The sequence below is a fragment of the Diuraphis noxia genome, unplaced genomic scaffold, assembly GCF_037042655.1.
Source record: "Diuraphis noxia isolate RWA-SAM2 unplaced genomic scaffold, SU_Dnox_SAM2 contig0001, whole genome shotgun sequence".
Classification (NCBI taxonomy): domain Eukaryota; kingdom Metazoa; phylum Arthropoda; class Insecta; order Hemiptera; family Aphididae; genus Diuraphis; species Diuraphis noxia.
The window spans coordinates 17,183,826-17,206,816 of NW_028301711.1; the positions used below are offsets into that span (position 1 = coordinate 17,183,826).

Here is a 22,991-nt window from a genome sequence, read left to right on the forward strand (position 1 = left end):
TATAGCGACTCAATAGAAAGAGAAAACTAATAATAAAATGGTAACACGGTTGTTGGTAAAAAATGAGTTGCTGTATTGTTCACAAATAAATAATTATTACGAATACAAGAATATAACAATCACAGCAACACCTAAGGGTATAAAAAGAATATAGTAATATGGCCCTCCTGGCCCAACAAGATATAATATAAACTCTACGGCCCTACTGGCCCAACAGGTAAAAAAAAAATATATATATATATATAGGGTGCTGCTATGCGAGCCCCTATAATCAATACATTTAAGTGTAATAATTAATCAGCTGCTCTAGCCTAACAGAATACAATAATACTATATATGGCCCTTCTTGCCCAACAAATTAATAATGATATAATAGTATGTATGAATAATTAATTGTTCGCGCCATTGAGCGTGTGTTGAACTAGTGATATGCTCTTATCAAGCTGATGGTGAGCGGCGTGCGTAGCTGTAACGGTATTATGTTTTTTGTATTTTTGTGTGTGCTCTCATTAATAACTTATTTTTATTCAACCTTTGAGCCTTTTCTGTAAAGGTGCGATTCCTATGCGCGCGGCTGCAGTCGCGCGACTATAGTCGCGTCGCGGCGCGACCGTTGTTTTCAGCCACGCGGATACTTCTTTTTCTATTTTTAAATGTAGGTAATTCCTAACACCGCGACTGAGCCGCGCGACCGTAGAGTGCGTCTACAGCCGCGCGGCGATTACCGCTCCTTGAGCAGTCGAGTCGCCGTCGCGTCCTACGAATTATCATTATTTACTATATTATCATCATTATATAAATTAAACACAAAAATGTCTTCCGAAACTTTGCAAATTTGTTTTTCGCCAGAAGATGATGTAAAGCTTGCTGAACTTGTCAGCAAACATCCATCATTATTTAATGCAGAACATGAATTGTACAAAGACCAAGTGGTTAGAGAAAACGTATGGAACCAAATATCAAGTGAATTGAAAAAAAATGGTAAGTTATACTATAGTTTATAGTTCACTACATTAAAATCATTTTATTTAATATTTTAGCACTTATTCAATGCAAGTACATACTAAAAACTTATTATATATACAAATTGTAATCTTATGTAGTTATTTAAGTATATGATATTTAATTTATACTGAATAATACTTTATGCAATACCCAAGTATTACGATAGGTATAAATATTAAAATTAATTATAGTTTATGTTTTTTATAAAGTGTTATGACTTATGATGACTTATAAACTAACTTATTATTATACATCTAAATTAATAAAATACTTTTACGTAATATCCGTTCTTTTCACTTGATAATTTTGCCATTGTACAGCCCCTTCTGGGCTATTGAAGAATTTTTTGAGTTCATCCCTTACAAAAAAACCTTCAAAGTTCCCGTATCCTCCAACTCTTGCCAATGGTATCATGTTATTCGTAGATTGTGGTTCATTTGAGTCATAGTCATAGTAATGTTTTCCCGAATTTTCCAAATAACGATCACGAAGCAGATTGTGTAGACAGCATGCTGTTAAAACAAGGTGATCTACTGTTTCTGTTTTTAATGATATCGGGGTATAAAAAACGCGGAAAATTTGACTGAGAAGTCCGAAACTATTTTCCGTTGTTCTCCTGGCACGTGAAAGACGATAATTAAAAACAGTTTTCTCATAATCTTTCCGAGACTCAACTCTTGTGTACGGACGCATCATATTTGATTCCAAACGGAAAGCTTCGTCACCGACATGCACATATGGTAAACTTATATCGGAATTTGGGATTTTCGTTGGTGGAGGAAAGTATCCGCCCTTATTTATAAGGTCTGAAATTTTTGATTTATGGAAAATTCCGCTGTCCCCTTCTTTGCCGTAAGATCCAATGTCAACGAAAATAAATTTACAATTCGCGTCGACAATATTGCTAATAATACTATCGAAAAAAAATCTTTATAATTGAAGAATAATGAGCCACTCTTTCCAGGTGCGAAGATTCGAATATGTTTGCCGTCTATGGCGCCGACACAATTCGGAAAATTTCACCTCCTCCAAAATTCTTCAGATATTTGTATTAAATCATCTTTTGTTGGCATTTTTAGTAAAATAGGTGTTAGATGAGTACTTAAACTTAGCAATACCATTCTTATAATCCGTGTTAAATAACTCTGAGAAATTCGGAAAGCAAAGGCCAACGATCTGAAAGATTCTCCAGTTGCCATGAATCTACATTTAAAAATAAAAATAAATGTGAATAAACCAAAAGTTTTTAATAATGTGATATTTTCAATTCGTCAGTAACATATTATTATTATTGTTGCCGCCGCACAACATGCGATAAAGTTGGTTCGCTATATTCCGCACTGGACGGTGCCATCGTCGAGTTACCAGCGTTGCACAAAATGACACACGGTTGCCGGTGTGGCGTATCACGAGGCCTGTTATCACTGAAAGTTGTTGTTGTTGTCGTTCATATGGCCGTTGGAAAAAAAAGATCGTTTTTCCTTTCTGTACCGTAATGTCCGTCGTCCGTTCACCCCCTTTTTTTGCACATAATATAATCTGCGAAAATAGTCTTAAGCGATTTTTTCCGATTTATGTGCGTTCGCGTGTGCGCCTCCGTTGCCGTCATCACCCCGCGTCGCCGTCGTGTTAGTTCGTCGACGTATATTGTGCGACCGCTTATATTGCGCGTACTGTTCGCCAACACGAGTTTCGTCGTCGTACGAATACATCGTTCGCACTGTATTAACTGTCGACAATCGACATGATACACATTGATTGTTCGTGACGTGCGTATTATTCGCTTCCACGAACTTTTCAACTGATCAGCGGGCCGGAGCTTAACTGCGCACGCATTTCTCGTCGCCGTCGTGTTAGTTCATCGACGTATATTGTGCGACCGCTCGTATTGCGCGTACTGTTCGCCAACACGAGTTTCGCCGTCGTACGAATACATCGTTCGCACTGTGTTAACTGTCGACAATCGACATAATACACTTTGATTGTTCGTGACGCGCGTATTGTTCGCTTCCACGAACCTTTCAACTGATGCACCATCTCAAGACGTCGCGGACACGTAATGTTGTACTTACTGGATTTTGTATTAACTATTAATATTAAGATAGTTATGTTCTACATTAAGTTTATACATTAAGTGTCCCCCCCATCCACGTTTGTGTAATTAATACATTCAATATATCTATAATATATATATACTCATCCGATCATTCCTATTAAAACACTATCAATTGGTTACCTCAAATCCCGGTTCACTATCACCTCCATCATTCACGGGTCGAGGCTAGTGGCCGTACATTTTGGTCCTTTGAACCGGATTTAATATTATACAGTCCACAAATAAATATTTTCGAATTTCGGTATCAGATTTGTCTTAACTATGCCCCTGTCTACTGCAGATAAAGAGCGTGCTGAACGTGTCTTGAAGCGCACAATAGTAAAACGCGACGGATTAGTCTCTCAAGTAGCATTTTTATGTGATTTAGCGCATAAAGTTGAGACAGATCACCAAGTCCTTAACCTGTTCCGTGCAAGGAAGAGGGATGTCGAAGCTCTTCGTACCCAATTCTTCGCCGAGCAAGATTCAATTTTCGATCTTTTAATACAACTCCTACGGGAAGAGGAGTATTATGACATACATGCACCCTTAAATACGACTTTAACTGATCAGTACTATGTCATAATGGCCATCTCCGAAAATTTATGTGACACCTCCTCCAAGTCACCTCTTATGAACACATCAGGTATACAGGAGCGATCACATATACAATTGCCAAAAATCCAGATTCCGACGTTTGACGGTGATATCCTTCAGTGGATAACCTTCCGGGATACCTTTAAGTCGCTAGTACACGACAACGACGGTCTTTCAAAAATCGAGAAGTTTCATTATTTATTGTCTTCTGTTACGGGAAGCGCAAGTGCGGTAGTTCGATCGATTTCGTTGTCCGAAGCAAATTATGAGGTTGTGTGGAATGCACTTGGGGAACGTTTCAACAACCAACGTTTGATTATCAACGCACACATGGACAAGATTTTTAATTATCCACCTATGAAGTCTGCTTCATTATCTGACTTGAAGGCCTTTCTCGATACCTTTAAGGAAAATGTTGGAGCTCTTCAAAGTTTTGATATTCCGGACAAAGAAGGTTTCTTACTGTTCTACGTCGCGTCTCGTGTTTTAGATCCCTCCACTAGATGTCACTTTGAATCACAGTATATTAACAACGCGCTGCCGGTTGTTAACGACCTATTGAAATTTGTTCATACGAGGTGTCAAGTACTGCAAAATAGTTCTACCTCAAGTTTGCCAACCTCCAATTTCCTGAAGCCTAAAGTAGGGGTCAAGAAGACTTCTTCTTACCCTCGCACTTCATTAGTTGCTGCGGCATCCACCGAATCAATAAAATCATGCCCTATGTGTAAAGGGTCACATTACATTGGAAAGTGTACAACTTTTCAAAATCTGTCCGTTACACAACGTCTCCAAAAGATACAGTCACTACATATGTGTACCAATTGTATGAGCACCACTCATACCTCGTCAAAATGCAGATCAAAATATACTTGTCGCCATTGTTCAGCTCGACATCATTCATTGTTACATCTCGGTGAAACTGATCACAGGACTTCAGCGTCCAGAACACCAGACAGCCACTTGCGATCAAAAAACAATTCGGATTCTTCGTCTCCATCCTCAGAGCAATCTTCAGCCGCCTTTGTTGGCATGGTTAACTCTACCAATTTTAATGTGCTAGGTACAGCCTTGATTCGGGTTCGCGACAAGTTTGGACGATGGACACCTGTTCGGGCACTTATCGACTCCAGGTCGCAGATATCGGCTATTACGCACACAAGTGCAACCCTGCTTGGCCTCAGCAGACGTCAGAACGAGGTTACTGTCGTGGGCTTGTCTCAGAGTCCTATTATCCAAACTAAAGGTTCTGTCATTTGTCATATCGTACCGCATGCATCGTCTGCCCCCGAGTGGATATGCGAGCCTATAGTATTATCAAGAATCACGGGTCCCATGCCTGCAACAGCTTTGACTCCTTCCATACGCTCCACCTACTCTAAGGTACAATTTGCTGACCCGTCTTTCGATCGACCTGGTCGCATTGATTTCCTCATCGGTGCAGACATGTACAATAAGATATTCAAAAACGGGTATCAAGTTCTTCATTCAGACGGCCTTCCATCAGCCTTTGAGACATCTCTTGGTTGGATTCTCGTGGGAACCTCCAGTCAGGCACCCTCTCAGTCTCGAGTGTGTTTACAATTATCTACGGAACCCTCTCTTAAGGAGTTGTTACATCGCTTTTGGGCCTGTGAAGAGCCAGAAGTTCAGTCTATCCCATTCACAGAACAAGAGAAATGTGAAGATATTTTTCAACGTACTACTATGCGTGATCATACAGGCCGCTACATTGTCTCCCTGCCTTTTAAAATGGACCCATCAGTTCTTGGCGACTCCCGGAGTATGGCTATGTCTCGATTTTTCAACTTAGAGCGTAGATTACAAGTGGAACCTGAAGTATATGCTGAATATCGGTCATTCATGCGTGATTATCAATCACTAGGTCACATGAAAATCGCGACCACACCAGGGAAATACGTGATTCCGCACCATGCGGTTGTAAAGTACTCAAAGGATAAAATTAAGTTGCGAGTGGTTTTTGACGCTTCAGCTCGCACTTCTTCAGGCGTTTCGTTAAACGATACCCTATTTGTCGGCCCAAAACTACAGTGCGACATAATGAATATACTAATTCGATGCCGCTTAATCAAATACATGTTTACGGCCGATATATGTAAGATGTTTCGACAAATCAACATTCATCCTTCAGATTGTGACTATCAACACATATTATGGCGAGACGACCCTACAAAACCTTTAGTGGAGTATGCATTGACGACTGTGACCTATGGAATTGCTTCATCACCCTATCATGCCTTACGCGTACTCCACCAACTCGAAAAAGATGAAGCACACCGGTATCAAGTTGCTCTAGGTGTTCTCACTACAGAAACCTACGTCGACGACATCATAACGGGTGCAGCTACAATTCCTGAAACACTAATCCTTCAACGTGATTTGACTAAGTTGCTGACCGCAGGTGGTCTAGAACTCAAGAAATGGGCGAGCAACTGCGCAGATGTTCTTCGAGATATTCCTGTGGAAGACAGAGTTATGGAATCATCTTTTGACCCAAAGGATCACTGCTCCGTCAAAATCCTTGGTTTGCATTGGGACCCCGTGAGAGACATATTTACTTATCATAGTGAGCCCTTTACTTCTACTCCAACGAAGCGGTCAGTGTTGTCTGCGATAGCAAAAATTTACGATCCACTCGGAGTCTTGTGTCCTATCACCTTTTGGGCAAAATGCTTTATGCAACAGTTGTGGAAAAGTGGTTATGATTGGGATCAGCCCATATCTGCCGAACTGGCTTCATCTTGGAAAACGTTTTCATCTGAACTCCCGAGTGTATCCTCCGTCAACGTACAAAGATATATTCCCATTGAACAGTCATCGAATGTAACGCTCCTAGGCTTTTCCGACGCGTCCCTCAGTGGGTACGCTTCAGTTGTATACCTTCGCCTGGAGTACAGCTCGATGCCTCCGACTGTACATCTCATTACCGCCAGATCTAAAGTTGCACCATTGAAGTCGGGACGCACTGATGAAGCGTTATCGATTCCGAGGCTGGAACTTTGTGGGGCGCTATTACTCGCACAAACGCTACATCGTGTCCAAACAACCCTGGATTCGAAGATAAACATTCAAGATATTCATGCATGGACTGATTCCACCGTCGTATTGTCTTGGCTAACCTCTCAGCAGGTAGATTTCAAAATTTTCGTGACGAACCGCCTAAAGAAGATTTCTGAGTTGCTACCAAATTGCCAATGGCATCATGTTTCCACCCATTATAATCCCGCGGATTGCGCTTCCAGAGGCATGTTCCCGAATGAAGCTCTCTCTCACAACTTATATTGGAATGGACCTGAATTGTTGAAACAACCAGTCCAGCATTGGGCTTCAACAAATTTCAGTGTAATGCCAAGTGATCAGTTGCCAGAACGAAAACCCACCCCAGATGCGATTCATCTTGTCAGTATACAGTATTATGACAACAGCTGGCTAGAACGGTTTTCGACCTTTACGCGTCTCCGACGAGTTCTCGTCCATATCCTTCGTTACTTTACTAAACTCCGCCGTAAGCCTGCTTACACAGGTTACATCCGTTATTCAGAATTAGAAGACGCTTTGAAGGTACTTGTCAAGATAACCCAAGCTCAAGAATTCCCTTCCATCTTCAAAGGGCTTGATTCGTCCAAGAACGAAGCGATTCCAGTGTCGTTAGCGCGTCTGTCTCCATTTATAGATGCGGACGGAATCATTCGTGTAGGAGGTCGTCTTCGGCATGCTAATATCCACGAGAATCGTAAATACCCTATCTTGTTACCAAAATCTTGTGTCCTTACAACCTTACTCGTTCGCCATTTCCACATCAATTATCTTCACGCAGGACCACAATTAGTTGCCTCGCTCTTAGCCGCACGTTTCTGGGTTATATCTAGCCGTTCGGTCATACGACTTATAACGTTTAAGTGCGTAACATGTGCAACACATAGAGCTACCATTCCGTCGCCGATTATGGGAGACCTTCCAAAATCAAGGACTCAGTCAGTACGACCATTCAGCAATGTAGGCATAGATTACGCTGGCCCTCTTATTATAAAGCAAGGAAAACGTCGAAACGCTCAAGGGACTAAGTGTTACTTAGCAATTTTCGTGTGTATGGCAGTCAAGGCTGTTCATATAGAAGTTGTGTCCGACTTATCAACCCCCGCGTTTGTTGCCGCGTTACATCGCTTCACGTCTCGGCGAGGTGTTCCAGTTAATATCTATTCCGATTGCGGAACCAATTTTCAAGGTGCGGACAATATCCTACGTTCTCAACTACAAGATCCAGCTGCTCGCGATCTCTTCTCAAATGTCATACCATGTCAATGGCATTTCAACCCTCCAGCTGCCCCTCACTTTGGGGGATTGTGGGAGGCAGCCGTGAAATCAGCCAAATTTCACTTAAAGCGAGTCATTGGTAGTCAAATACTCACATTCGAAGAAATGACTACATTGGCACATCGAATTGAAGCGGTACTCAACTCCAGGCCGATCACCCCATTTTCTACGGATCCAAACGACTTGCGTGCCCTCACTCCTGGCGACTTTCTTATCGGTTGTCCTATAGTTGCGCTACCGGAGCCAGATTTAACCCAAACGCCGATAAACCGCCTAACGCGATGGCAGTTATTAAGTCAGCTTCAACAGTCATTTTGGAACCGCTGGTCCGGGGAATATTTGGCTACATTACAGGGAAGGTCAAAATGGTACCGCAAGCAAGTGAACCTCAGAGTCGGAGATCTAGTCTTAATGCGTCGTCCGAATGTCCGTCCAACAGCATGGAAAATGGGACGTGTTGTGAACACTCATCCAGGTGTGGATGGAGTGGTGAGGGTAGTGACTATTCGAACTCAGGATGGGATATATAAACGACCAGTTGTCCAACTAGCAATTCTTCCCGGAGAAGATGATCCAAACGCTCACTCGTCCTCCATGTGATTTTTCCTTAAAATTACTTCTTCCTTTAAATATCAAATAACTGTATATAATCGTACCTTTAAGTTTAAGTCTAGTAAATAAGTTTCTCTCTACATCTACATCAACGTGGGCCTGTCCACCAGCATACCCGGGATTTCACGGATCACACTTTGGAAGCCTACGTCTTCCAAGGGGGGAGTATGTTGCCGCCGCACAACATGCGATAAAGTTGGTTCGCTATATTCCGCACTGGACGGTGCCATCGTCGAGTTACCAGCGTTGCACAAAATGACACACGGTTGCCGGTGTGGCGTATCACGAGGCCTGTTATCACTGAAAGTTGTTGTTGTTGTCGTTCATATGGCCGTTGGAAAAAAAAGATCGTTTTTCCTTTCTGTACCGTAATGTCCGTCGTCCGTTCACCCCCTTTTTTTGCACATAATATAATCTGCGAAAATAGTCTTAAGCGATTTTTTCCGATTTATGTGCGTTCGCGTGTGCGCCTCCGTTGCCGTCATCACCCCGCGTCGCCGTCGTGTTAGTTCGTCGACGTATATTGTGCGACCGCTTATATTGCGCGTACTGTTCGCCAACACGAGTTTCGTCGTCGTACGAATACATCGTTCGCACTGTATTAACTGTCGACAATCGACATGATACACATTGATTGTTCGTGACGTGCGTATTATTCGCTTCCACGAACTTTTCAACTGATCAGCGGGCCGGAGCTTAACTGCGCACGCATTTCTCGTCGCCGTCGTGTTAGTTCATCGACGTATATTGTGCGACCGCTCGTATTGCGCGTACTGTTCGCCAACACGAGTTTCGCCGTCGTACGAATACATCGTTCGCACTGTGTTAACTGTCGACAATCGACATAATACACTTTGATTGTTCGTGACGCGCGTATTGTTCGCTTCCACGAACCTTTCAACTGATGCACCATCTCAAGACGTCGCGGACACGTAATGTTGTACTTACTGGATTTTGTATTAACTATTAATATTAAGATAGTTATGTTCTACATTAAGTTTATACATTAAGTGTCCCCCCCATCCACGTTTGTGTAATTAATACATTCAATATATCTATAATATATATATACTCATCCGATCATTCCTATTAAAACACTATCAATTGGTTACCTCAAATCCCGGTTCACTATCACCTCCATCATTCACGGGTCGAGGCTAGTGGCCGTACAATTATACATATTATAGTGGTTTAGTGATGATCGATTTTTTTTTTCTCCGAAAACATGAGTTTACCTAGATTTCATTAACTCATAATTTATAGCGAAAATAATAAGAAATTATTTGTATTCATATTAAATTTGATCAGTATACGAGGAAATGGCGAATTATTAATAATACGATTCAAAATAATTGGAATTAATATTACGAAATAACATGGTTGTTTTATACTAATTGAAAATGACTGAAAAATTATTTAATTTTCCTAAAATCAATAAAGACGTCAAAAGTTATCTTGGTAATAGAATAGTTTATGTCCATAATACAACTCTACTTTGAATTGAATATACTAATAATATTGCTAGAAGTCTTGTTTTGATTATCGCTATAAAAGAGGTTAGAGATGTTATTATTCTGTATATATTATATTTATATATTATATTCACAAAGCCACATTATCTAAAATCTAAAATGTAAATTGTAATTGTATATACAAGATATGAATCATTCAAATAGTTCTTATTTAGAAATTCTTATTAAGTCTTTATATTTTTAGCGTTGATTAATGAGATTTTTAAATAATTTGAAGTTTACGCCTTAAAAATAAACCTTCGTAAGTATAGTAGGTATCTACTATAGTTTAGTAAAATTGATCATAAATATGGTTATCAATACTTTTATTCTAGATTTGTACAACAAAGTGTATATAATTTTTTTAGTAAACGAATGCAAAAAGCGTTGGAAGAATATAAAGGATACGTACAATCGAAAAAAAAAGAAATATGAAGATGGGAACAGGATCATCGGCTAAAAATAAACCATCAAAATGGCCTTTATCGGATGTTCTCTCATTTCTAGACGCACCATCGTATGAACGAGAGTAAGCAATAATTTCCATAATATTTATATAGCAATCTAGGAAATATTATTTTTAAATTAAAATAAAAGATAAAATTATATTAATTTTTTTTTTTTATTAGCTTTTAGTAAAAAACTATAATAGCTCAACAATTAATACATATAGTGCAGATAAAATTATAAAATTATATTATATATCTATAATTTAAAAACGTATAAAATGTATTATTATATTAGAATACAACATTGTTTTTATTTTCACTAATAGCTATTATCTATAAATATAAGACATTATAGAAATTATTATTTTTTTTTTTCTGTAGAGGATTGTCCAACCTCTCAACCGATTTGAATGATAGTCGACATAGTGAAGATGATATAAGTCACAGTACTTCAATACCACATGTAATACAAGACGTAAAAGAAGAAAAATATACGGAACAAGAAGAATCAGAAGAGACTACATTTAAACCGAAAAAAATAAAATTACCGCCCACAAAAAGTGCATCTAAAAAAGTTAAACAAAATGATTCGTTGGTTGAGTTACTCAACAAAGGCAATAACGAGAGGAAAAAAATTATGGAACAAATTTTTAATGCAGATGATGAAGATCCGATTGATGTTTTTTTCAAAAGCATGGCGTTGACTGTTAAACATTTTTCTCCGGCTTTGAAAGTAAAGGCAAAAATGGACATTTTACGGATAGTTAGTGAATTAGAGATGGAAAATAATCAACAAACAAAAGAAATAAAGAACCAAAACCATGTATACGTGGATTCTTCGTGTTCTACTCGAGCTAGTTTCCAATCACTCCAGTCAGGAATTTCAACATATAATTATTCTACTACATCAAACTCATTGCAAGCAGAAAATAATGGATCGGTTGAAGAAAGATTGACTCTCAAGCACTGTTTAAATCAGCATGGAGAACAATCTTCAAATATCTACAACAATCTTCAAACTTTAACATACTGCGACCTATCACAGAGCAATGAATACAATGTATAAAGAGAAACCATTTTTATTACACACAGTTTAATTTTGCAAGTTTGGAAAGTCACCAGCTCACCAGAATTAAATAATTATTTAATCATTTTTAAATTTTAATACATTTAAGTTTTTTAAATATTTAGCGGCATTATATTTTACAATATGTTTAAAATGAGTTAGATAAATTATGAATATAATTTATATTAAAAGATTATTTTATGTTTAGTCTTTAACTACCTATTATAATACTATATAAAGTTGAAAACGTACTTATTTAATAAAATGCTAATACATATTTTATACTTTGGGACGACCTGTTTACCTCTGTTTACCTGTTACCTACGACTATATGCGACTAATATGTGACTAATCAAATTTACCTTAATGTAACTGCTAATTTTTCTGCTGGACTGATTGGTTTTTTAATTTTATTAGTTGGATTGGAAGTTATGTCATCCTCTATCAAGTTTAACACGTAGTTAAACTGATCCCAGCTTAATCTGAAGAACTCTCGAAACTTCGTTTGGTCTTCCCATAAATGTTTTTCGATTAGTATACTAAAAAACCCTTCACTTTCCCTGGCTTGGAAAATTGTATGGGTTTCTTTTGATTTCTTTGACAGGTGATGGTGTATTAGTGCTTGTTCTTCGTCAATCTCTTGTAAACACAGCAATGCTAGTAATTGTTTTTTGCGACGTGACACCAACATGTTAAATGTTATACTAATCGACTTTGTTAAAAACAAAAAATAGTTTAATTTTAATTTTTAAACTTTAAAAAATTTAAGAAAATGTATGATACTAGACAGAACTATCTCGGTAGGACTACAGTGATCACACTGTCGCGTCGTGCTCGTCGCTCATAGGAATTCATTCTTGCCGGCGCGGCTGAAAACAACGGTCGCGCCGCGACGCGACTATAGTCGAGCGACTGCGGCCGCGCGCATAGGAATCGCACCTTAATAGATAATGTTTCCAGTGCCACCGAAAGTCAGTGTCTAGCTTTTATTTTATTTCATGGTGATACTGCATGAGTATACTTCCCTTTCATTGGTCACTATATTTTTTCATTACAAAGTTTAGCAAAGATCTCAAGTTTTTATATACGATCGGGTTGTTCTTTTCCGCCTCTCGAGCTGTATGTTCATACTCAGCTAGTGGTGTTTCATTTTTTTTTCCTGTGGTTATTCGTGTTACCATTTGTACATCAAAGTTCCTTTTTTTTTATATATAATCATATATTGCTGTTGTTTTACTTGTTGTTCATCATCACGTTACGGTCAAAGGTTCTGTAAGTATCAATATTGTTATACTACAAAGTTTTAATTATTATTCCCCGATTCAGGGCGGTCAAGACACGCGCTTACAGAACCACGTGACCATTTATACCACTTTGTGTTGTTTTGTTTGTGGCAAGTTGTTCGTGAACTATTCGTTGAACTGGTGGCCCGTTGGTTGTACGTTCTCGGGATTGTCCCACATTTTATTTCATATTGTATTATTTTTTGATTGTACAAGTGTGGGCATCCCGAGACGGTAGCGTTTTGGTTCGAAGCCGCCAACGGACACCAGTTCCCAGGTAATAGGCTGACGAGCCTCAGTATTATTATTTTTACTATTATTGCATACATATTATTCATTGTTTGAGCCAGTAGGGCTATTCATATTTTTTATACTCATTATTATTATTACCATTATTATATAATATTATATAGCCGCTTATGGCAGAATTGATTCATTATACTGTTGTGTTGAGCCAGCTTAGACCAACTATTATTATATACTTTGTATAGCCATCGAAGGCAAAATTCATTCATATCTTTATATACATACATACTCATTGTTGAGCCAGTAGGGCTATTCATATTTTATTTATACACATATTATTCATTGTTAAGCCAGTAGGGCTATTCATATTATATTTATACACATATTATTCATTGTTAAGCCATTAGGGCTACTCATATTTTTTTTATATATACCTATATTATTGTTATTATTGAGTCAAACAGGACTAATCCTATTTTATATATCAATTTATTATACATTATTATATTTATGCAATCAGGCATTATATGGATATAGTTATTTGAATTTATTATATGATTTTTTATCCTTATATCATTTAGCGTACCGGCGTACCTGATATTATTTAATAAAGGACGCCCATTGCGCTAACATTAATAAATAACGATAATAATAAAAAGAACTCACAATTTGGTGGAGCGCAGTCTGGCCAGCTGGTCCTAGCTAAATATAATAATTTTACACACAAATATAATATATTAACTATTAAGTATGATTAACAATTAGTGGCGATTAACGCCGAAACAAATAATAAAGGTAGCGATTTGCGCCGCACAATCGAATATAATAGTAATAAAGTGAAATAATATAACTGATGCGTTACAAATAATAATAACGGCGATTCGCGCCCACACAATTAGGTAGATATGATGTATGTAGTAATATAACACGGCGATTCGCGCACGTATACAGGGCTGCAACTCTGTCACTTTTCTCACTTTTTGTCACTTTTTTTGGGTTAGGTTACTTTTTGTCACTTTATTTCGAAAACTATCACTTTTCTCACTTTTTTCACTTATATCCATTTATTATAATGTTTCATAACAGAAACTGAAAATACTTTTAATCATGTAATTTTTAAAATTCTGTTGATTAAAATTTTACCTTACAATATTCGTATATATATTTAATTAATATAATATTGTATTGTACTATTATTATAGTCGTGATTAAAATCATAGATAATACAGGGTGCGACATAATGGACTCCCATATTTCAAATAATCATTACCAATAGCAATATTTACTAATTATTGGTAATTTAACTGATAACAATAAAATTATATATGATTAAAATTTAAAACACGATACCTAAAGGAAATTTGATTATGTCTTGTGTAATCTCGTGATCTACAACCGTATATTACCACTACGTAACCATTATCATAATAGTGTTTCAAGGTAGATAAGATTGATAATATTGTATTATTATCATGACTATATTGTAAATTGTAATCACTAAATCACTAATCTTCAATAATTAAAATAATTTATTTAATAAAAATGTTTATAGTTTTTAATTTGTTATTAAAGTTTTCAGTTTTTACACGTTGTTAAAATTTTCTATTTTGATTTATCAAGTACATTAGTTGTCGTTTTTTTACTAGTGTGTATAAAAATATTAAATCGTTTCTATCCCACAACTATGGGAAAGTGTACTGTGCAAGATGTGTGGCTCCTCAAAAAGGATTCGTGTAATAATACAATTTCTACGTGGGGGAAAAAATATTCTAAGACCGAAGTATTTTGCATCGCTTGTGCTAATACAATAAACTGCGAATCAAAAGGATTTCAAGCCTTATTCCAACATTCAAAATCGATTAAACATGAACAAAATGTCAAAGTGAAGCTCGGTGAACAACAGTTGCATTTATGTTCTGTTCCTCCTAACATGCTTCCAGAAAATAATGCACTAGCACAGAAAGGAGTTCACAAATTAGCAATTTCCACTAGTTTTACATCAAGGGATATGGCCACAAGAGCTGAAATATTATGGACGATGAAGAGTGTGGTCAATAATATGTCAACAACTTCTTGTGATGGTTTGGCAGACATTTTCAAGGCAATGTTTCCTGGTACATTTGTTGATACTAACTTTTCATTAAGCCGTACTAAGTTATCGTATATAATAACAGATTGTTTAGGTCCCCATTTTAGAAAAATGTTATTAGATGAATGTCAGGCTTGTTACTACACAATTATTTATGATGAGACCACTAATTCTGAAGGCGTAAAAGAGTTACAGTGTGCAATAAGGTATTGGTGTGATGATACAAAAGGGGTAGTTGTTCGTCACCTTGAAACTTTTTTTATCGGTTCAGCGACTGGTTTGATTTTATCAGATTATATTATTAAAGCAATAAACAATGCAAATCTTTCAATTGATAAGTTGTTAATGCTTGGAAGTGATGGCCCAAATGTCAATAAAACGGTTTTTAAATTGGTTAATGAAAATGTAAAAAACATTCGTGGTATTGGTTTGATAGATATCGGCACATGTAATATTCACATTGTCCATAACGCTTTTTTAAAAGGATTAGAGTTTATAGGAATAAGAGTATCAAATTTTGTTATTGATGTTTACTATTTTTTTCACGGATGGCCTAAACGATATGAAGATTATTCCAAAATACAAAAGGAAAATAGTATACCTTATCATAAGTTTTTGAAACATTGTGCATCCAGGTGGTTAACTCTAAGTGACTCCACAGCCCGTATCATTGAACAGTGGGATGGTCTATTAGATTACTTTTTAACTTTTGTTCCTAATAACCAAAAAAGTCTTATAAAAACTAATAAGTATAAAAATATTATTGATTGCTTAAATTGCACAACTTTTAAAGCAGAGCTCGAATTCATATTATGGTCTACATCTATATTCCAAAGATTTACTGGGATGTTTCAACGCCAAGAACCCCTGATACATATCATGCACGAAGAACTTAGTCAACTTGTCTGTGTAATTGCAGATTATGTGTGTAAAGAAGATATTGTTAAAGTTTGGTTAAAAAATAATTCTATTGATATATTTGACATAAATAATCTCAAGAGTGTAGATAAATTATATTTACCTGATAAATTGAAGTTACATATAGACAAAATAGTTGAACTTGATAAAAGATTGTTTTTGACAAACATAAGAAAACATTTTGTTGCTGCTGGCAATCATATTTTACAGAAGTCATCTATTCAAGATTCTTCAAAGCTGAAATATTTTAGGTGTCTGAAAACTGATGAAATAAAAAAATCTAGAAGTGTGAATGATATAGAAAAAATTTCAAAAATAATGCCTTTCAAAGTAGATTTATATAAACTAGTCGATGAGTGGAAGTTATTAAAACATGAAACTTTTACAAATACCACAGTAAGAATTGATCATTTTTGGTATAATATATTTGAACTTAAAACTGGATTTGGAGAATTTAAGTATCCAACAGTCACACAACTTGTTAAATCTTGTTTAACGTTATCGCACGGGAGTGCTGAAGTTGAGCGTGGTTTTTCCCTTTCGGGAAACATAATCACTGACGATAAAGCTGCAATGTCCTGCCGTATGCTAAATAGCAGACTTAATATTAAAGGAGGTTTATCTCGTTTCAATGAAAGACCTGAGTTGGTTCCATTAACTAATGAACTTTTAGTATCTGCTAGATTGGCCCATTCTAAGTATTTAAGTTATCTTGAGGAATTAAAAAGTAAGAACATGGAAGAAGTACAGAAAAAAAATCTAGAACATGAACAGGAAAATCAAAGAAAAGAATCAGAATTAAAAATACTAGAGAGTAAAAAAAATATTGACAAACTAGAAGAAGAACTTACAAAATCTAGAAAAATTGAATTAAAACAAATAGAAGCGGCTGATAAATTTTTAGAAGAAGCAACTGAACGTCTTCAAACGGCAATAAAAAAAAATGACTTAGTTAATGCTCAGATTGCTGTGGGTATGTTGGAAACAGCAAAAAAACTTAGAGAGGATGAGAGGGAAAGATGTTCCAAGACTGAATCAATTAAAAAAAATATTGAGAAAAGGAAGTCCAATCTCATCACACAGTTTACCAAGAAACTTAAAAAAGATTAAGTAAGTTTCAGATGATCTCAGTACAAATGTAACGTAAGACTGAAAAAAAAAGAAAAATGTTTTCCTTACAATAATTATATTTATAATATACTTAAATTATAATTTAAATGTAGTATCTATATTGCAGTTATTACATGTTTACACGGCAGATGCCTATATTATATATTATATTTATGTTGGTTTATTAATTTGTAAAATATATCAAAAGATTTGATTTTATTGTTCCTTTTTATTATTAATTTATAAAATAAAATGCAAGTAAGCAATATTTATATACTTTAGTATATAGTTACCTATTAAAATGTTATATTATTATTATACTATACTTAAATTATAATTTAAATTTAGTACCTATCTATAGGTATTGCAGTTATTACATATTTACATGGCAGATGCCTATATTATATATTATATTTATGTTGGTTTATTAATTTGTAAAATATATCAAAAGATTTGATTTTATTGTTCCTTTTTATTATTAATTTATAAAATAAAATGCAAGTAAGCAATATTTATATACTTTAGTATATAGTTACCTATTAAAATGTTATATTATTATTATACTATACTTAAATTATAATTTAAATTTAGTACCTATCTATAGGTATTGCAGTTATTACATATTTACATGGCAGATGCCTATATTATATTTATTATATTTATGTTGGTTTATTAATTTGTAAAATATATCAAAAGATTTGATTTTATTGTTTCTTTTTATTATTAATTTATAAAATAAAATGCAAGTGAGCAATATACTTTAGTTAGTTACCTATTAAAAATGTTTTTTATTAAGCAAAATATTGTCACTTTTTATCTCTTATAAAAAGATATAGTCACTTTTAGTCACCTAAATAAAAAAATTGATCACTTTTCTCACTTTTTTATTTCAATTTTTGAGTTGCAGCCCTGCGTATATAATATAATAGTGAAATATAATAATATAACTGATGTGTTACAATAATAATAACGGCGATTCGCGCCCACACAATTATATATGATATAATATTATGTAGTACAACACGGCGATTCGAGCACGTATATAATATAATAGTAAAATAGGGCAAGAGGAATACTTGCTGCACTTCCTCGTTGGCACTTTGGCACTATGGAACGGACTGCCGGCTTGGGCGGCTGTGTTAATTAATATTTCGCGCAGCCGATGCGACGGTGGCGATAACTTGCTTATAATCTACATATTATATAATTCACAGATAATCAAAAAAGAAATAATAACATAAAAATAAATTGTGATATCTTGTGTGTGTGTCGGTCGGCGGCGAGATACCTATAGTAATTACTACTCATTAATGAGCGTTACCATCAAATTGTTGCGGCGGCGACAAATATGTTTAGTTAAAATATACTTACTTTATTAATGAATAACGATTTTGAAAGTGAAAACTGAAAAGTATTCCGCGTATAAGCACGTGGTACAACTGTGATAATGTTTTTGTTATTGTTTTGAATGATAACGAGTATAAATCATTACCACACATGGTCCGTCATGATTGTCAATCACTCTGATTGACAACAAAAAATCAAACTTGTTTGAAATTCATCAGTTAAAAAAAATGATTGACATTCATTAATATACACGGTCAATCACGAGTGACAATCACAAAAACTGACATTCATAACTGACCGTGTATGGGGACCATAATACACTTAATTTATGTATTAATAGTGGTATAGAAACATCCAACACACCTTTTGAAAAAGACACCAGTGGCAATTATTGTTATATACAAGAACATTATGTTAGCTCATTTTTATCAAAATTATATTCAAATCCTCAGGTTCCAAGAAATGTTGTTCAAACCATTGTAGATGATATGTCACTAATTTTTTATGGTATAAATTATACTTTAAGAAGTAGTGTATCTAAATTACTTTTGGATGGTAATATTTTAAAAGAATGTTTTGATCATTTTAACTCAATTTTAGAAGTTGTAGACATCGGTTTAATGATTTAAATACAGAATACAAACGGTTTAAATACTATACTGAACTTGGTACTTACATTCCACCTCAAGAGTATGTTGATGGAGAACAATTAAATGAAAATAGACAAAATAATAATTTTGCTTTGATTCCAGTTAATTGCACCTAGCAGTTTATCCCAATAAGACATGTATTTTATAATTTTTTTAAAATGAAAAATGTTTTGTCTGGAACTTTACTTTATTTAAATAAATGTAAACTTTACAACTCAGATTTAATGAACTTTACACAGGGAAGTGTTTGGCGCAAAAAACAAAAAGACTACGAATCTCAAATAGTATTGCCAATTTTTCTCTTTTATGATGACTATGAAGTTGGAAATCCTTTAGGTAATCATTCTGGAATCTATGGTTGAACTCTGGCTTTTGGGTCCGGAGAAAAAAACGTCAAAAAATTTCTAAGTCCATATCACTGCCACAATATTATCACAACAGCAATACTACGCAGTGTTGCCATAACAATAATTTTATATAACACAATAATAATTTTATACTATGTGATCACATAAAATTGCATGGCTTTTGGGTCTGGGAAAAAATGTCGAAATATCGAAAAACGTCTAAGAGGTTTTTTATTCGTATACCGTATTAGAATAACATCCGGTAGTCGGTTTTTTGATTTATCGATTTTCCGACCGCTTTTCACGGACCCACTTGGCTTTTGGGTCCGGGAAAAAATGTCGAAATATCGAAAAACGTCTAAGAGGTTTTTATTCGTATACAGTATTAGAATAACATCCGGTAGTCGGTTTTTTGATTTATCAATTTTTGATTAATTACTATTATTATTAAAAGTAATAAAATATGGTATTCGTTAGTCGTTCCCTACATTAAATATTTTTATTTAAATTACATTCGCGTTACTTGTAATTATTTTCATGACTAATATATTACTTTCCTTCTTCATTCAAAAAGTAGGGCTTTACAAATAACGTTAATTATTAAAAACAAAAATTATAATTGCCCACCTAATGTATATTATTTATTTTATTAAATATATTAGACAACTGTAATTGTTGTTGTATTCAATAATTATATTGTATATTTTAATTTCTTATATCATAGCCCCCCTATAGTTACGCCTATGATCGTGGTGTAGGTATATATTTTTGCATGATTGGTAGCAACATATCGGTTGACGTCGTAATGAAATTAATAAAACGTCGTAATAAAATACACTAATGTATAAGTAACCAAGAACAGACTATCCACTAACAATTATAATTTATTATTAAAATCCTCGGAAATGCATACGAATATCCGCCTGATGTGCGTGATAGACCCAGTCAAAACAACGTTTAATTTTAGCCATCTTTGGTGTATATTCACTGAAATCCCGTCAATTCGTCATTCCGATTTGAGTTTTCTAATCGTAAAGTAGTGTTTTTAACTTTTGTTAATTGTTATACTATACTACTATGGATATTAACACGTTGCTTCAACCAAATTGTCTGTCAGTATTTTCATTAGGTGCCTTTTTGGGGCCTAACTGAAGAGCAACGTATTTCATCTGGGAGGCAAAGTAAAATTATTTTTACATATTTTGGCATTATTCCGAATGAATTTGATGTGCCTGAATGTCGTTGTGGACGGTCTAGGACATTTCGGCGTGGCCATTTCGGCGTGGCCATCTCGGCGTGGCCATTTCGGCGTGGCTGTTTCGGCGTACGGCTGTTTCGGCGTAAGGCCGTTTAAGCGTAGAGCCATTCAAGAAATTAGGTAGGTCACCATAAAATATAAATAAATAAATAATTTTGTATAAAAAACTGTATATAATAATTAGGTATATTTAAGTATAATAAAACAAATTTAATTAAAATAATTAGAATGCTAAAAAAATTGTATTAAATATATAAATAATTTTTGTATAAAAAACTGTATATAATAATATTAAAATATTAAAAATATAAAAATAAGGAGAATGCTATTAAAATCATGAATAAAAATATTCAGGTCATCATACTTAAATTATGTGCTATCCCTCTTAAAAAGCTCATAATATTACGATTATCATAATCGCAGACTAATTTTAAAATACGTTTATCGACGTCGATGTATTTTTTTTTCTTTTTTGGTGGACTTTTGCCTGTTTCTAATTGGCAAAAGAAGGTGTCTCGGCCACTTTGTATTCTCCTTAAACATGATATAAATGCCCATAGTGTCGGATGGTCAACTGCCATTTGTAGATTAAGACGACGATTTGCCGCTTCTGCATGATTATTTGTTCGATCGTCTTTATTAAGTACGCGATCATGAACGTTCCAAATTATAGGGGGGAAAAGTGGGTTTCGACGACGGTTTCTTACAACTGTACCGATGTAGTTTTCTTCAAACCATTCCAAGAGAGGAAATATTTCTTCAGGCAGTTCATCATATAATAAGTTTACACTATTGTAAATGTCGTCAATTTTAACAAAAGCTAAAGCCAAAATCATTTTAATATAAATTGAAAATTCTGCATCGTTTTTATACTTCGAAAATAATTCTAGGTCACCCATTTTAAGTCTAAAATTTTTTGTCAAATGAAATAGACATCCGTGAATTTGAACTTCAGGAAAATTGTTTTTAATTGCTTTGATCGCAGCTTGCTCAAAATCGCAAGCAATTGATTTTGGTTTTAACCCTGGTTTTAATTCAATTAATATTTTAAATAGCCGTTCATACGTTTGGTTTTTTTTATCGGGTAAAAGAGCATAAATAAGGGGATGAACGCCATCGAGGTATTTACTTAATATTACATATATACTTGCGAAAATAAATGAGGTGCTACTTTAAATGTGCCATCGACATACCAATTGGAAGACTCTGATAAAATATTTAAATTTTGAGGGCGACAAAAAATTAAAATTCTATCGACTCCAGGTCCACTATCGTGTAGTAAAAATTGTTCAGTTACACCTTCAGATGGCGAATACGACTGGTAATTCAATGGTATTATTAATGAAACCAAATCTTTTGGAGCATCGGGTGCAGCTTGAATTTCACGCCGCGTGCGTCTTATCTGTTTTTTTAAAGCTCCATCGGCCGTCAACGCTCCCTAATTAATTTAAAATTAATTCTCAATTGAAGTTATTAAAATTTTGATATTTACCTTTCCTGCTTGTGATAATCCACTCGTACATTCATTGATGATATTTGATGTAGGCTCCATTGTCTCACGTGCTCGTTTTTTCATCTTGGTAACTGCATAATTAGCTTCAATCTTAGCCGCTTCCGAGTCATGGGTCGAATGTTCATTTATTTGTTTTAAAAACTTATTTGTTTCAACTAGTGTATGAATTCTCGCCTTACACGAATCTTTGTAACGACATCGCCAAAACTTTTTTAATTTATTTGCACTAAATGCATCAAAAATATACATATACCCATCATGTACATATATTTCACGTCCACGGAAAGTTTCAATAATTGCTTGTGCCATAGCGATTTCTAACTACTGACTACTTGATGATTTACTCAATGATCGTCTATCAATACAGCGTATAGGTTAACTATACCTAAATCTATATCTTTATTAACTTAGACCGTAATATAGATTATGTTGTATGACAGTATAATCCCATACTATAATATATATTTATAAATATTATTATTATATACAGTTCAATGAGTTCATACTGCATACCTGCATCTAACCGACGAAAGTGAGATAAAAGGTGATAAATGATATCG

At 34.9% G+C, this 22,991-nt stretch overlaps 3 protein-coding genes across 3 annotated transcripts in view; 1 reads left to right on the forward strand and 2 right to left on the reverse strand.

Annotated features, from left to right (window-relative positions):
• LOC149060012 (uncharacterized) overlaps positions 1 to 22,991 on the reverse strand; it is a 149,476-nt gene that overhangs the window by 87,081 nt on the left and 39,404 nt on the right. The gene's annotated exons all lie outside the window — the stretch shown is intronic.
• LOC149060015 (uncharacterized) lies at positions 10,333 to 11,793 on the forward strand. Its single transcript, XM_089215621.1, has 2 exons — positions 10,333 to 10,684; positions 10,986 to 11,793. The coding sequence occupies exons 1-2, from the start codon at positions 10,587 to 10,589 to the stop codon at positions 11,668 to 11,670; spliced, it is 783 nt and encodes a 260-aa protein (XP_089071747.1). The 5' UTR covers positions 10,333 to 10,586; the 3' UTR covers positions 11,671 to 11,793.
• Positions 21,218 to 21,927, reverse strand: LOC149060016 (uncharacterized). Its single transcript, XM_089215620.1, has one exon. It carries the CDS (start codon positions 21,815 to 21,817, stop codon positions 21,269 to 21,271), a length of 549 nt encoding a protein of 182 aa, XP_089071746.1. The 5' UTR covers positions 21,818 to 21,927; the 3' UTR covers positions 21,218 to 21,268.